Source organism: Phaseolus vulgaris, chromosome 10, assembly GCF_051622355.1.
Source record: "Phaseolus vulgaris cultivar YP4 chromosome 10, ASM5162235v1, whole genome shotgun sequence".
Classification (NCBI taxonomy): domain Eukaryota; kingdom Viridiplantae; phylum Streptophyta; class Magnoliopsida; order Fabales; family Fabaceae; genus Phaseolus; species Phaseolus vulgaris.
In genome coordinates, this window is record NC_143507.1 from 31808507 (window position 1) to 31821076 (window position 12570).

At 38.8% G+C, this 12570-nt stretch overlaps 1 protein-coding gene across 3 annotated transcripts; it reads left to right on the forward strand.

The window, feature by feature from the left end:
* Positions 1 to 286: 286 nt before the first annotated feature.
* LOC137818707 (uncharacterized) lies at positions 287 to 12275 on the forward strand. Of its 3 annotated transcripts, none has more exons than XR_011082128.1 (3): positions 287 to 3361; positions 4440 to 4590; positions 11888 to 12275. XR_011082128.1 is itself a non-coding variant. In XM_068622278.2 (2 exons), the coding sequence occupies exon 1, from the start codon at positions 1109 to 1111 to the stop codon at positions 3353 to 3355; it is 2247 nt and encodes a 748-aa protein (XP_068478379.1). In that variant the 5' UTR covers positions 287 to 1108; the 3' UTR covers positions 3356 to 3361; positions 4440 to 4813. The 3 variants fall into 3 exon arrangements, 1 of the variants encoding a protein (XP_068478379.1); XR_011082126.2 differs by lacking the exon at positions 11888 to 12275 and adding an exon at positions 3460 to 3553 and having other exon boundaries at positions 4440 to 4813; XM_068622278.2 differs by lacking the exon at positions 11888 to 12275 and having other exon boundaries at positions 4440 to 4813.
* Positions 12276 to 12570: the final 295 nt, after the last annotated feature.

Below are 12570 nucleotides of genomic sequence, written 5' to 3' on the forward strand. Positions count from 1 at the left end.
AATTAAACTTCTCCATGATGCAAAAGCTAAAATCAACATCAACTCTTAGAGAAGCTAAATGAAGAGAGTTCCTACAGATTAGCACATGCATAAACTATTTCAAGCTTGTGAAAATAGATATTTTTTTTATAATTCCCTTCTCGTAGAAGTTCTTGCTAAAGAGATTATCCAAACAACATCTTAACAAAGTTGGATGACAAACTTAAACAATGTTTTACTACTTAAATGACTAGTCAACATAATTTGTAATATTTAAGCACAAAACTGGTAGTACCTGAACGCCCGTTCCCCGTACTTCCAAGCCTCACGCCAGAAAACCGAGGGCAACTCAACAACGAACGAATTGGGTGGAAAAAAACTTGGGTAAAAACCAAGATGGGATTTGCGCTGTGAGTTTCAAAGAATGCTCCTTAGGGGTACAATGAGCAACAAAAGTGGAATCAGAGATAGAGGGTATGGGTGGGTCAACAATGTAGGCCTCGGTCCGGTCCCTGAGGAACCAAGTGGAAAAGCTGGTGGCTTTCCAGGCGGAGAGGGCGAGGGAATCGAAGAGGAGAACTGGGAAACGGCGGATTGGGAAATGGGGTGGGGAGAGGGGAAAAAAAGGAAGAGGGAGTGGTAAAGTGGTGGTTGAGGTGGTGATTGATGTGGTGGTTGTGGGTGGATGGTAGGAGTTGAGCTGGTTGACCACGGGCGAAATGGTTGAAGGGCTCTTTCTTTTTTACGTCCTATAAATTCTTCCTCCGCCTCATTTGAGAAAATTTTAGATTCAGTAATTCAGAAAATTTCAGATTGAGTGATTCAGAAAGTTTGAATCTGAAAGTTTAAATTATGGGTGTTAGGTTTTAAATTGTACAACTGAAGAAGCAGGAGTTGCACTGATGCAGAGGATGAGTAGGAGAGAATGGTGGTGGTGTCCAACACCAATTGCGATGATTCCATCTTCGAAGAGAGATCTTTGGATGATGCCATCGCTTAGATGGCCAACGTGGACAACTCCGTGCTTACCCTAGGCATTTAACGTTGTTCTTGGATTGACTTAGGACGTGGATTTGGATTTTGATCTCCTCGCTGTCGGCGACAACCTTGTAAGACACCGTCTGCTACGATGAAACTTAAGCATGGAATTAGATCGATAGGTAGAGCGGCAAATCATGTTATTAGCCATAATCTGCAGATTATTCATCTTGGGAAACTGGGAAGAGTTGAAGACGCCTTCAGAATCTTCTCTAACATGACCCACAAAAATCTTGTAACATACAATTCCATGATATCCATGTTAGCCAAAAATGCTAGAATCAGTCATGCTAGACAATTGTTTGATAAAATGTCCCCCAAAAACCTTGTTTCTTGGAACTCCATGATTGCTGGATATCTTCACAACACCATGGTTGAAGAAGCCAGTGAGTTGTTTGATGCAATGCCTGAAAGAGACAGTTTTTCATGGGCTTTGATGATAACTTGCTATACACGTAGCGGGAAGCTTGATAAGGCTAGAGAATTGCTTGAGTTGGTTCCTGATAAGCTGGACACTGCATGTTGGAATGCAATGATAGCTGGTTATGCAAAGAAGGGCAAGTTCAATGATGCTGAGAAAGTGTTTGACCAGATGCCGGCAAAGGATTTGGTTTCTTACAACTCAATGTTGGCTGGGTATACACAAAATGGGAAAATGCTTTTAGCATTGCGATTTTTTGAGAAAATGGCGAAGAGGAATGTGGTCTCGTGGAATTTGATGGTGGCTGGATATGTTAACAGTGGTGACCTTAGTTCTGCGAGGCAATTGTTTGAAAATATTCCAAATCCTAATGTTGTCTCCTGGGTTACAATGCTGTGTGGCTTTGCACGATACGGAAAGATTATAGAGGCTAGAAGACTTTTTGACAGGATTCCCAGAAAGAATGTGGTTTCCTGGAATGCAATGATTGCAACCTATGTCCAGGAGTTACAAATAGATGAAGCTGATAAGCTGTTCAAGAAAATGCCACATAAAGATAGTGTCTCATGGACTACAATAATTAATGGGTACATTCGAGTTGGTAAGCTTGATGAAGCACGTGAAGTTTACAATCAGATGCCTTGCAAAGACATTGCAGCAAAAACGGCTTTGATGTATGGATTAATACGAAATGGAAATATAGATGAGGCTAATAAAATGTTTAGTCAAATTCATGCACCTGATGTTATTTGTTGGAACATGATGATTGCAGGCTATTCCCAGAGTGGAAGAATGGATGAAGCTCTCAATTTATTTAGACAAATGCCGGTAAAGAATGTTGTTTCATGGAATACTATGATTTCTGGATATGCTCAGGCAGGACATATGGATAGAGCAACAAAGATCTTTCAGGCCATGAGGGAAAAGAATTTAGTTTCCTGGAATTCTCTTATTGCTGGTTTCCTACAAAATAATCTTTACTCGGATTCTCTTAAGAGTTTGGTTATGATGGGCCAGTTGGGAAATAAACCCGATCAATCAACTTTAGCATGTGGCTTAAGTGCATGTGCTAACCTTGCTGCTTTGCAAGTAGGCAAGCAACTTCACGAATACATTCTGAAGAGCGGTTATATGAATGATTTATTTGTCAACAATGCCCTGATCACTATGTATGCTAAAAGTGGAAGGGTACAAAATGCTGAACAAGTGTTCAGAGACATTGAATGTGTTGATCTTATTTCCTGGAATTCCTTAATTTCGGGTTATGCTTTGAATGGATACGCAAATAAGGCATTCGAAGCCTTTGGTCGGATGTTATCAGATAGAGTGGTTCCAGACGAGGTTACTTTTATTGGGATGTTGTCAGCGTGTAGTCATGTTGGTTTAGCGACTGAGGGTTTGGATATTTTTAAACGTATGATTGAAGATTTTGCCATTGAACCATTGGCTGAACACTACAGCTGCCTTGTTGACTTGTTTGGCCGGGTGGGTAGGCTAGAGGAAGCCTTCAATATTGTGAGGGAGATGAAGGTGCAAGCAAATGCTGGATTATGGGGTTCATTACTTGGGGCTTGTCGTGTACACAAAAACCTTGAACTTGGCATATTTGCCGCCCGGAGACTTTTTGAACTCGAACCTGATAATGCCTCCAATTACATTACCCTGTCAAACATGCATGCTGAGGCTGGCAGATGGAAAGAGGTTGAAAGACTAAGGATGCTGATGAGGGACAAAAGTGCTAGAAAGCAACCTGGTTGCAGCTGGATTGAAGTTCAAAACCAGATACAACATTTTCTGTCACATGATCTGGCGAAGCTGAGACATGAAAATATTCAGATTATATTAAATACTTTAGCTGCACACATGAGGGATAAATGTAACATATCTGACATGGAGTCAGCCTATGACATTTTATGACTGGAGGTATTCAAAACTTGGTCACAACTTCATATGTTTTGAACTACATTGAAAAAATAAAGTGAATTTCTATTGCATTGCTAACTACTGGGAATAATCGCCAGATAACTGCTTTTATTGGAGGTCTTGATCTATGTGATAGTTGCTATGACACACCCGAGCATCATCTGTTTTGTGATCTTGACACTGTATTTTCTGGTGATTTTCACAATCCTACATTTCCTATAAGTTTCAGCGCGATGGCCATTTAATTTGTTAAGTGTTTCACTTGTTCTTTCATTTTATTCGGAATCAGTGCAGACCTGTTTTTTACTATTTTCAACAGAACATAGTTTGGTTATATTATTCATTGTGTCTGGATTGAACCCATGGCGGGAATGAAAATTGTTGTGGACACTCTATATTAATCCTGATTTTCCGTTAAGTACACAGTAGCTTCTGACTGGAAATTGTATTATATAATATCATTGACAATGCCTTAGCGAAACCCCCATGTTACAGGGTTGAATTAGATAACATTAGATTCTGTGTAAGACTCTGTTTAGAGACTCTGATGTGTTTTTTTGGTCACCAAGTATATTGAAATTTCACCACAGAATTTGTATTTTATAATATTGCCCATAAGCACCTATAGTGTGGAATTAGAAGAGCTACACCATTCCTATATTTCGGGTTTATTACCTCGACTTAATGTCACTTTCCAAATCCCTATGATTCATGTTTCTTTTCTTTCGGAGGGAGGTGTTTACATCTCAAATGAAGGTTGGGAATATATATATATATATATATATATATATATATATATATATATATATCCAAATTTTATCTTGAGCTATTTTTCATTTCCTCTGCTGCACTTTTTCTACTAAAACCCTCACTAATGAGCCTATGAAATACTTGTTTGTTTTTCTCTGTGGTTGTATCTTATCAAAATCAACCATTTATTTTCATTAAAGCCGCACTTTACTCTCTAATGTGTGCCCTCCCTGTTAAAGGATCTTTCTAAAGCTTAGTGCTTCAAAAGATCATAAATGTAACAAAAAAAGAAAATATTTATTCTCAGTTCTACGTTTTTGGTATACAGGGCCAAACGATGCAAGCAATGTATAGTTCAGTTGCTAGAGAATTAAAGACAACGCAACTTACTGATGAGCACCCACAAGATTACCTCAACTTTTATTCCCTTAGTAATCGGGAAGACTTCAATGAAGAAAGTTCAAGCACCTGGTGCACAGGTGATTTTCTAAAATAATATTATATCCATCTTGTTTATATCTTCAGCACACCGTAATTCTTTTCTTTTAAGCTTCTTTAAAATGTAGTTTATTAGCATATCAGACCATACAAAGTTGCTTTATATTCTAGATCGTTATCTGCCACTGTCTATGATGAAATTTTCTTTACATAGACAACAATAGTAATCTCTTGCCAGTAATATCACTTCACTCACAAAAAGATGTGTTTTAAATTATTGTTTCTTTGCCGTAAGCTTTGTAGTATAGTAAAAATTGTTGGTTATTATGTTTCATCCATCATGACTTATATCGGCAGCATCTTCGAAGTCATTGTTGAATTTTATTTGTCAATTGTAATATAGAACATTGTGGTATAAGGCTTTGGCCATTTTTCGACTAAACATTACACTATAATCTTCTAGTTTATCCCTTTACAAGATTCTTGGACTCTAAATGAAAATAGCAAGCGATATGCATTTGTTTGGAGTTCACCCAGGCTCCATTTACAGTTCTTCACTTGAATCTGCTCATAGATAAAAAGCCATTAGCTTTTGCTTTCACTATGCTTATATGATATGATAGCCTTGACATATGAATCAATATATGCCAGTGATAGAAATGCTGAGGTACAACTGGGCCAGGAATATGGTCCTAAGCCCAAGATTTGGAGAGTGTATGAGAGGAAGAATAAGAGAGGGGTTAAGAGGAATGACGTGGCCCTGAATCAGGCTTGATATGTATGGAGGATATAAGGGGTATAAGCATTAGTAATATATATAGGTGGTTTGAGGAGAGAGAGAGTATCGAGGATTCTGTTAGAAGTGGATTCACTATAAACGTGAATTGTAGAGGCCCTGTGGCTCTGGATTGGTAGCTTGCTACCAATTACTGTTAGATTGTTATTTCCTTATTTTTCCTGCTGAGATACACGGTATTAGTTACCTGATTCAGGAATCCTAAAGGAGATATCCATTTTCTTGCTGATTGTCTCTGTTATTTGATCTGCATTCCATTAAATTGGTCCGACCTGCCGGATCAAGACCCAGCCCGGAGAAGACCGTCGATGCCAAGGAAGCCACCTACGCCTAAGATGGGTGATCGGATTGACGCTTTGGAGACCCAAGTGGGACATGTTACCTCCACGCTCGACGCATTGGTTCGACAGATGCAGCTCCAGTCCGAATAGATGCAGCAGCAGAGTCTAGTTCTCGCGAAACTAAGCAAACTGAAGGAGGGAAATAGAGAAGGAGAGGCATCGAGTGGAAACTCGGGTGGTGATTCGCCTTCGAGTGAGTCTCGACTCGCCGGGAAGAAGGTGAAGCTTCCACTGTTTGATGGCGAAGATCCAGTGGCTTGGATAACTCGTGCGGAAATATATTTCGATGTCCAGAACACACCGGAGGATATGCGGGTGAAGCTTTCACGTTTGAGCATGGAAGGTCCCACGATCCATTGGTTCAATTTACTGATGGAGACGGAAGATCAGCTATCATGGGAAAAACTCAAAAGGGCATTGATCGCACGTTACGGTGGCCGGAGATTGGAAAACCCGTTTGAAGAATTATCCACGCTCCGTCAAACTGGAAGAGTTGAAGAGTTTGTTGAAGCATTTGAATTGTTTTCCTCGCAGGTGGGTCGATTGCCGAAGGAGCAATACTTAGGATACTTCATGAGTGGGTTGAAACCTCCGATCCGACGAAGGGTGAGAACTCTGAATCCTTCTAATCGGATGCAGATGATGAGGATGGCTAAGGATGTTGAGGAGGAGATTAAGGAAGACGAGGCCGAGGGTGAAAAAGCTGTGGGGAAAAGGTTTGTGGGCCGAAGAGAAGAAAGTGGGCTTAAGTTCAGTAGTGGGTTTAACCCGACCCAGAAGGACATGAATAGACCCGGAAACTTAAGTTGGCCCAACCCGGCAAAAACAGGGAGCTCTTTTGGGTCGAACGCGAACCCAACTTCATCGCTGAGCTCGACGGGACGGAAGAGCGACGGCGACCGCCGCGGTAGAGCTTCGGAACGGTGGCGGGGAGTGCGAAGTGAGGAGATGGAGGAACGGCGAGCAAAGGGGCTTTGTTTTAAGTGCGGTGGTAAGTATCACCCAACCTTGCACAAATGTCCTGAACGCTCCCTACGTGTGTTGATATTGGGGGAAGGAGAAACAGTGAATGAAGACGGAGAAATAGTAGCGTTGGAGGTAGAAGATGCCGAGGAGGAGGAAGAACCAGAGGCGGAGTGCAAAATTATTGGGGTTCTGGGAAAGATGGGAGAATATAATACCATGAAGTTGGAGGCACAATTAGCTGATGTGGTTGTGGAGGTGTTGGTCGATAGTGGAGCTAGCCACAATTTTATTTCACCTGAATTGACCTCCGCATTGGGACTACCAGTAAGCCCTACTACTGTTAAGAGAATCAAGCTTGGGGATGGCCATCGGGTTATGTCCGAAGGCACGTGTAAAGGAATTAAGCTTTTTCTGGGGTCTAGGCTCTTTGTAATAGATGCTCTGGTGTTGGAATTAGGAGGGTTAGATGTGGTTCTCGGTATATCATGGTTGAGCACATTGGGGAAAGTGGTAATGGACTGGAAAAATTTATCTATGCAGTTTTGGCATAATGGGGAGCTGGTAACATTACAGGGTCAAGGAAAAGGACAGGTTCGACATGGCTGTCTCAATTCCTTCTTGACAGGCCAAGAGCGGGGTGGAATGGTGAAGGGTGGTGGACTCAATTGGAAGAGAAGCAGCATGCAATGGAATTGGGTCAAAACAGTGTGCGGGAAGTATTGGAGCGGTTTCCTGCAGTGTTTACAGACAAGTTAACACTACCTCCAGTAAGAGATCAGGTGCATAGAATCAATTTGTTACCTAATTGTGGTCCAGTCAATGTGCGGCCATACAAATACCCTCACCACCAAAAATCTGAAATTGAGAGACAAGTAGCAGAGCTGTTGCAGGCAGGGGTTGTTCAGCCCAGTATGAGCGCTTTCTCTAGCCCAGTCATTTTGGTCAAGAAGAAGGATCAAACATGGCGGATGTGTGTGGATTATAGAGCTCTCAATAAAGTAACTATCCCGGATAAATACCCTATACCCATTGTGGATGAATTGTTGGATGAATTACATGGGTCAACAATTTTTTCGAAGATTGATTTAAAATCAGGGTATCATCAGATACGTGTGCATGAGAATGATGTGCACAAAACTGCGTTTAGGACTCACAATGGTCATTACGAATATCTTGTGATGCCTTTCGGATTGATGAACGCACCAGCCACTTTTCAGGCCACAATGAACGACATTTTTAGGCCATTTCTTAGAAAGTTTGTGTTGGTATTTTTCGATGACATATTGGTGTACAACAAGGATGAAAAGGAGCACATACAACAACTTCAACAAGTGCTACAGGTGTTAGTGGATCAGTGTTTTGTTGCTAACATGGCTAAATGTAAATTTGGATGTTTGCAAGTAGATTACTTGGGTCATATAATTTCTGGTGCAGGGGTTTCTGTGAATCCAGAAAAGGTTAGATGCATCTTGGAGTGGCCTGAACCTAAGAATGTTAAAGGAGTGCGTGGGTTTTTGGGTTTGACTGGATACTACAGGAAGTTCGTCAAGGATTATGGCAAGATTGCCAAACCTCTGACCGAATTGACAAAGAAAGATGGTTTCAATTGGGGTATGGCTGCTAAGGAAGCTTTTGAGAGGTTAAAGAAAATTATGACAACATCTCCTGTTCTTTTGCTGCCTAATTTCTCTGTGCCCTTTGAAATTGAATGCGATGCTGCAGGGAGAGGAGTAGGTGCTGTGTTGATGCAAAACAGACAACCAATTGCTTATTTTAGCAAAGCTTTGTCTGACAACAACTTGATGAAAACTGCTTATGAAAAGGAGTTGATGGCTTTAGTCCTTGCCATTCAACATTGGAGGCATTATTTATTGGGCAAGGAGTTTGTTGTGTACACTGATCATAGGAGTTTGAAGCATTTTTTACAGCAGCGGATTTCCTCTCCTGACCAACAGTGCTGGTTGGCAAAGTTGTTAGGCTATCAATTTGAAGTGCGTTATAAACCGGGTTTCGAAAACAAAGCTGCTGATGCCTTGTCTCGTTGCTATGATGAGGGTGCATTTTCTGCACTGGTGCACACTCCTATATGGTTAGGGAGTAATAAGCTACTACAAGAAGTGAGGAATGATGAATCTGTTCAGAAGGTAATGGCGGAGGTGATAAAAGATCCTATGGCTAAACCGGGTTATAGTGTGCAGCAAGGGGTTTTATTGTACCAGGGCCGTTTGGTATTGGGTGCTAAATCTCCCTCTATTCCTTCATTGTTGAAAGAATTTCATGAAACTCCTATGGGCGGCCATTCTGGATTTTTGAGGACTTATAGGCGTATTGCAGAGAATCTTTACTGGGTGGGAATGCAGAAATCCATCCGGGATTATGTACGAGCATGTGATGTGTGCCAAAGACAGAAATATGATGCAACTACTCCAGGGGGTTTTTTACAACCTCTACCTATTCCCAATGCTGTATGGGAGGATATTTCCATGGACTTTGTGACTGGCTTGCCTAAATCCAGAGGTTTTGAAGCGGTTTTTGTGGTGGTAGACAGACTATCCAAGTATAGTCATTTTATCTTATTGAAGCATCCTTATACTGCCAAGTCTGTGGCAGAAGTCTTTGTTAAGGAGGTGGTGCGACTTCATGGAATTCCTAGTTCCATTGTAAGTGATAGAGATCCCTTGTTTGTGAGCCATTTCTGGAGGGAATTGTTCAAATTGCAGGGTACGACACTCAAAATGAGCTCCGCCTATCATCCCGAAACAGATGGGCAAACCGAGGTTATCAATAGGTGTCTTGAAAGCTATCTTCGGTGTTTTGCGGCTGATCAACCCAAGACTTGGGCCTATTGGGTGCCATGGGCTGAATATTAGTACAACACTACTTATCATGTGTCTATAGGTAAGTCCCCTTTTGAAGTTGTGTACGGGAGACAACCTCCTAAATTGCTGCGATACTTGAGCAATGAAACAAAGGTAGCTGCAGTTGCTTTGGAGTTAAAAGACAGAGATGAGGCTTTGGATCAACTTAAGAAGCACTTGTTCAAAGCCCAGCAGCAAATGACAGTGTATGCCAATAAGAAGAGGAGGGATTTGCAGTTCGAGATTGGTGAATGGGTGTTTTTAAAATTGAGGCCCCATAGGCAACAATCAGTTGTCCGAAGGATAAATTAGAAACTTGCAGCACGTTTTTATGGTCCTTTCAAGATCATTGAGAAGGTTGGAGAAGTTGCTTATAAGCTTCAACTACCTGACTACTCCAAAATTCATCCTGTTTTTCACATATCCTTATTAAAGAAGGCAGTTGGGAACTACCATATCCTGGGAGAATTGCCTAAAGAATTAGAGGTTGTTGCTGAAGAAGAGATATATCCAGTAAAGGTTTTGGGCTTCAGAGTAACAGTTCAGGAAGGAGTTTCCATTCCTCAAAGTTTGATCCAATGGAAGAATAAATTTATTGATGATGTCACATGGGAGGACAATGCTGTGTTGAGGGGTCAATTTCCAGAATTTAACCTTGAGGACAAGGTCATTTCTGATGCGGGTGGCATTGATAGAAATGCTGAGGTACAACTGGGCCAGGAATATGGTCCTAAGCCCAAGATTTGGAGAGTGTATGAGAGGAAGAATAAGAGAGGGGTTAAGAGGAATGACGTGGCCCTGAATCAGGCTTGATATGTATGGAGGATATAAGGGGTATAAGCATTAGTAATATATATAGGTGGTTAGAGGAGAGAGAGAGTATCGAGGATTCTGTTAGAAGTGGATTCACTGTAAACGTGAATTGTAGAGGCCCTGTGGCTCTGGATTGGTAGCTTGCTACCAATTACTGTTAGATTGTTATTTCCTTATTTTTCCTGCTGAGATACACGGTATTAGTTACCTGATTCAGGAATCCTAAAGGAGATATCCATTTTCTTGCTGATTGTCTCTGTTATTTGATCTGCATTCCATTAGCCAGTCTTGTAATGGGCTTGGCTACTAATATACAACAATACTTATATTCTATGATCAAATAGTGTAAAAGTTGTTGCTGAAATCCCTGTTTTCCCAGTTGTACACTGTTCTAATTACGGTAAGGAAGAGTGTTTTTATTCCATTTTGATAGTAGAGACTGAGGCTTGTTATATATCTCTCATATCTCAACTTTTGTGTTGGTCAAACTAACTTATAAGTTTCTCAAATAAACTAATAATTGATTTATTAGTTTACTAAATATACTCCAATTATGAGGAATGAATTGATAAAGATATGATAATTCTTTTAACAATAAAACGATAAATAACATCATTTTTATTATATTATTTAGAAAATGTTATTATAAAAATATAAACAGAGCTAGTCCACTATTAATATTTATGTTACTGAATATTGGCGGAGTCTACTTAATTGTATGAGAATAGGTGGAGTTATAAAAAATAGTAAAAAACAATTAAATATATTATTTTTATGATAATAAGACTTGGTGATGTTTATTTATATATAGTAGCACATTGTTGTTAGAATTGTTGGTATAAAAACTAAAGCTGTTAATAGTAATGGAAATTTTATTATTTTCCACATGGAGTTAGGGAAAATGTCCATTTTCACATCAGGTTTGTTTGAATAAACTTATCCTTAAACACTTTTAAAAGAGAAAAATATAAAAGAAAAAATAAGATTGATGTTAAAAATAAAAATGTAGAAAAACTACGTAAAATAAATTATACAAAACTAGCTTTCCATAAACTAGTTTTAATTTATAGAGAAGTAAACATTAGAAAGTTATTTATGTTTAGAACTAAATACTAATATAACGCATTTTAAGTAAATTAAAGATTAAAATAAGCAATTTAAGACATTAAAGAGATGAACCTAACATTAAATAAATAAATCATTCGTTTAATAATTTATTTTGATGTGGGAAGGAGGTTTATGATACAACAAATCACAATCTATGTTTGTACTTATCTATGTCACATCATAAGTACACTTAACATTGTTAGTCCAAAGTTAACAACAAAGGACCAACTTAAATGCATTTTAAAAAAAATTTAGGACTAGATTGAATTTTTTTAATAACTATTGTAGTAAATTGAATATTGACTCTAAATGTAGGGATAAAAAAGTAATTATACCTAAAAATTAACACAAAACACAACTCCATGGATTTTTTTTCTCTCTCTCAACTTTTCTACTCTTTTATTTTAGTTCGTTTCTATTTACTCTAAATATCTCTTATTCTTTTTTTTTTACTTAGGATTTGGTCATCGATATTAAAATGGTCAGTTGATAAAAGTGATTATCTCAACTGTTATGTTTGGACAACTTACTCTAGGTCATCAGATTTTGGGGTGGTTTTCCTGCTTGAACTAGAATTTTCATTGGAATAAATAATTTAAGGTAAGGAAAGTTAACTTCAATAGTATCCTAGACTAGAAGATCTGGATGTGAAGAGGACGTGATTCCAAGTTAAAAAATTTCTTGCACGAATGTTATTTGATGAAATAGTTTGATTATATGTTATTAGATTTTGGTAATTTGGTAATTAAGTGTTTTTTGTTGTTGAAAAGCTTCTTGAATATTATGTGATTGAATGGTATGAATTGTATCTGAATAATGAAAATTGTATGAAATTGATGTCATACACTTATGATAATGTATGAGTTGTTGCTTGATGGCACATTAAGTATGAAAAACTTATGTTTAACAAATATCATATAACTTCACTTTAGTAAGTAACGTATATGGTGAGAAGCTGCTAAGGGAGGGAATTCATACACGCTTATAGTCACTGTAGTCACAAGATATTGAATGTTTGAACTTACCTTATTCTTAATATATTGTATTATAGTGTAGTAGGTAGGACATAAGTAAATAACGCTTATCTTATCACATTATTTATGAGTTTATCTTTCTACAATAATGATTTTATACAAGAAA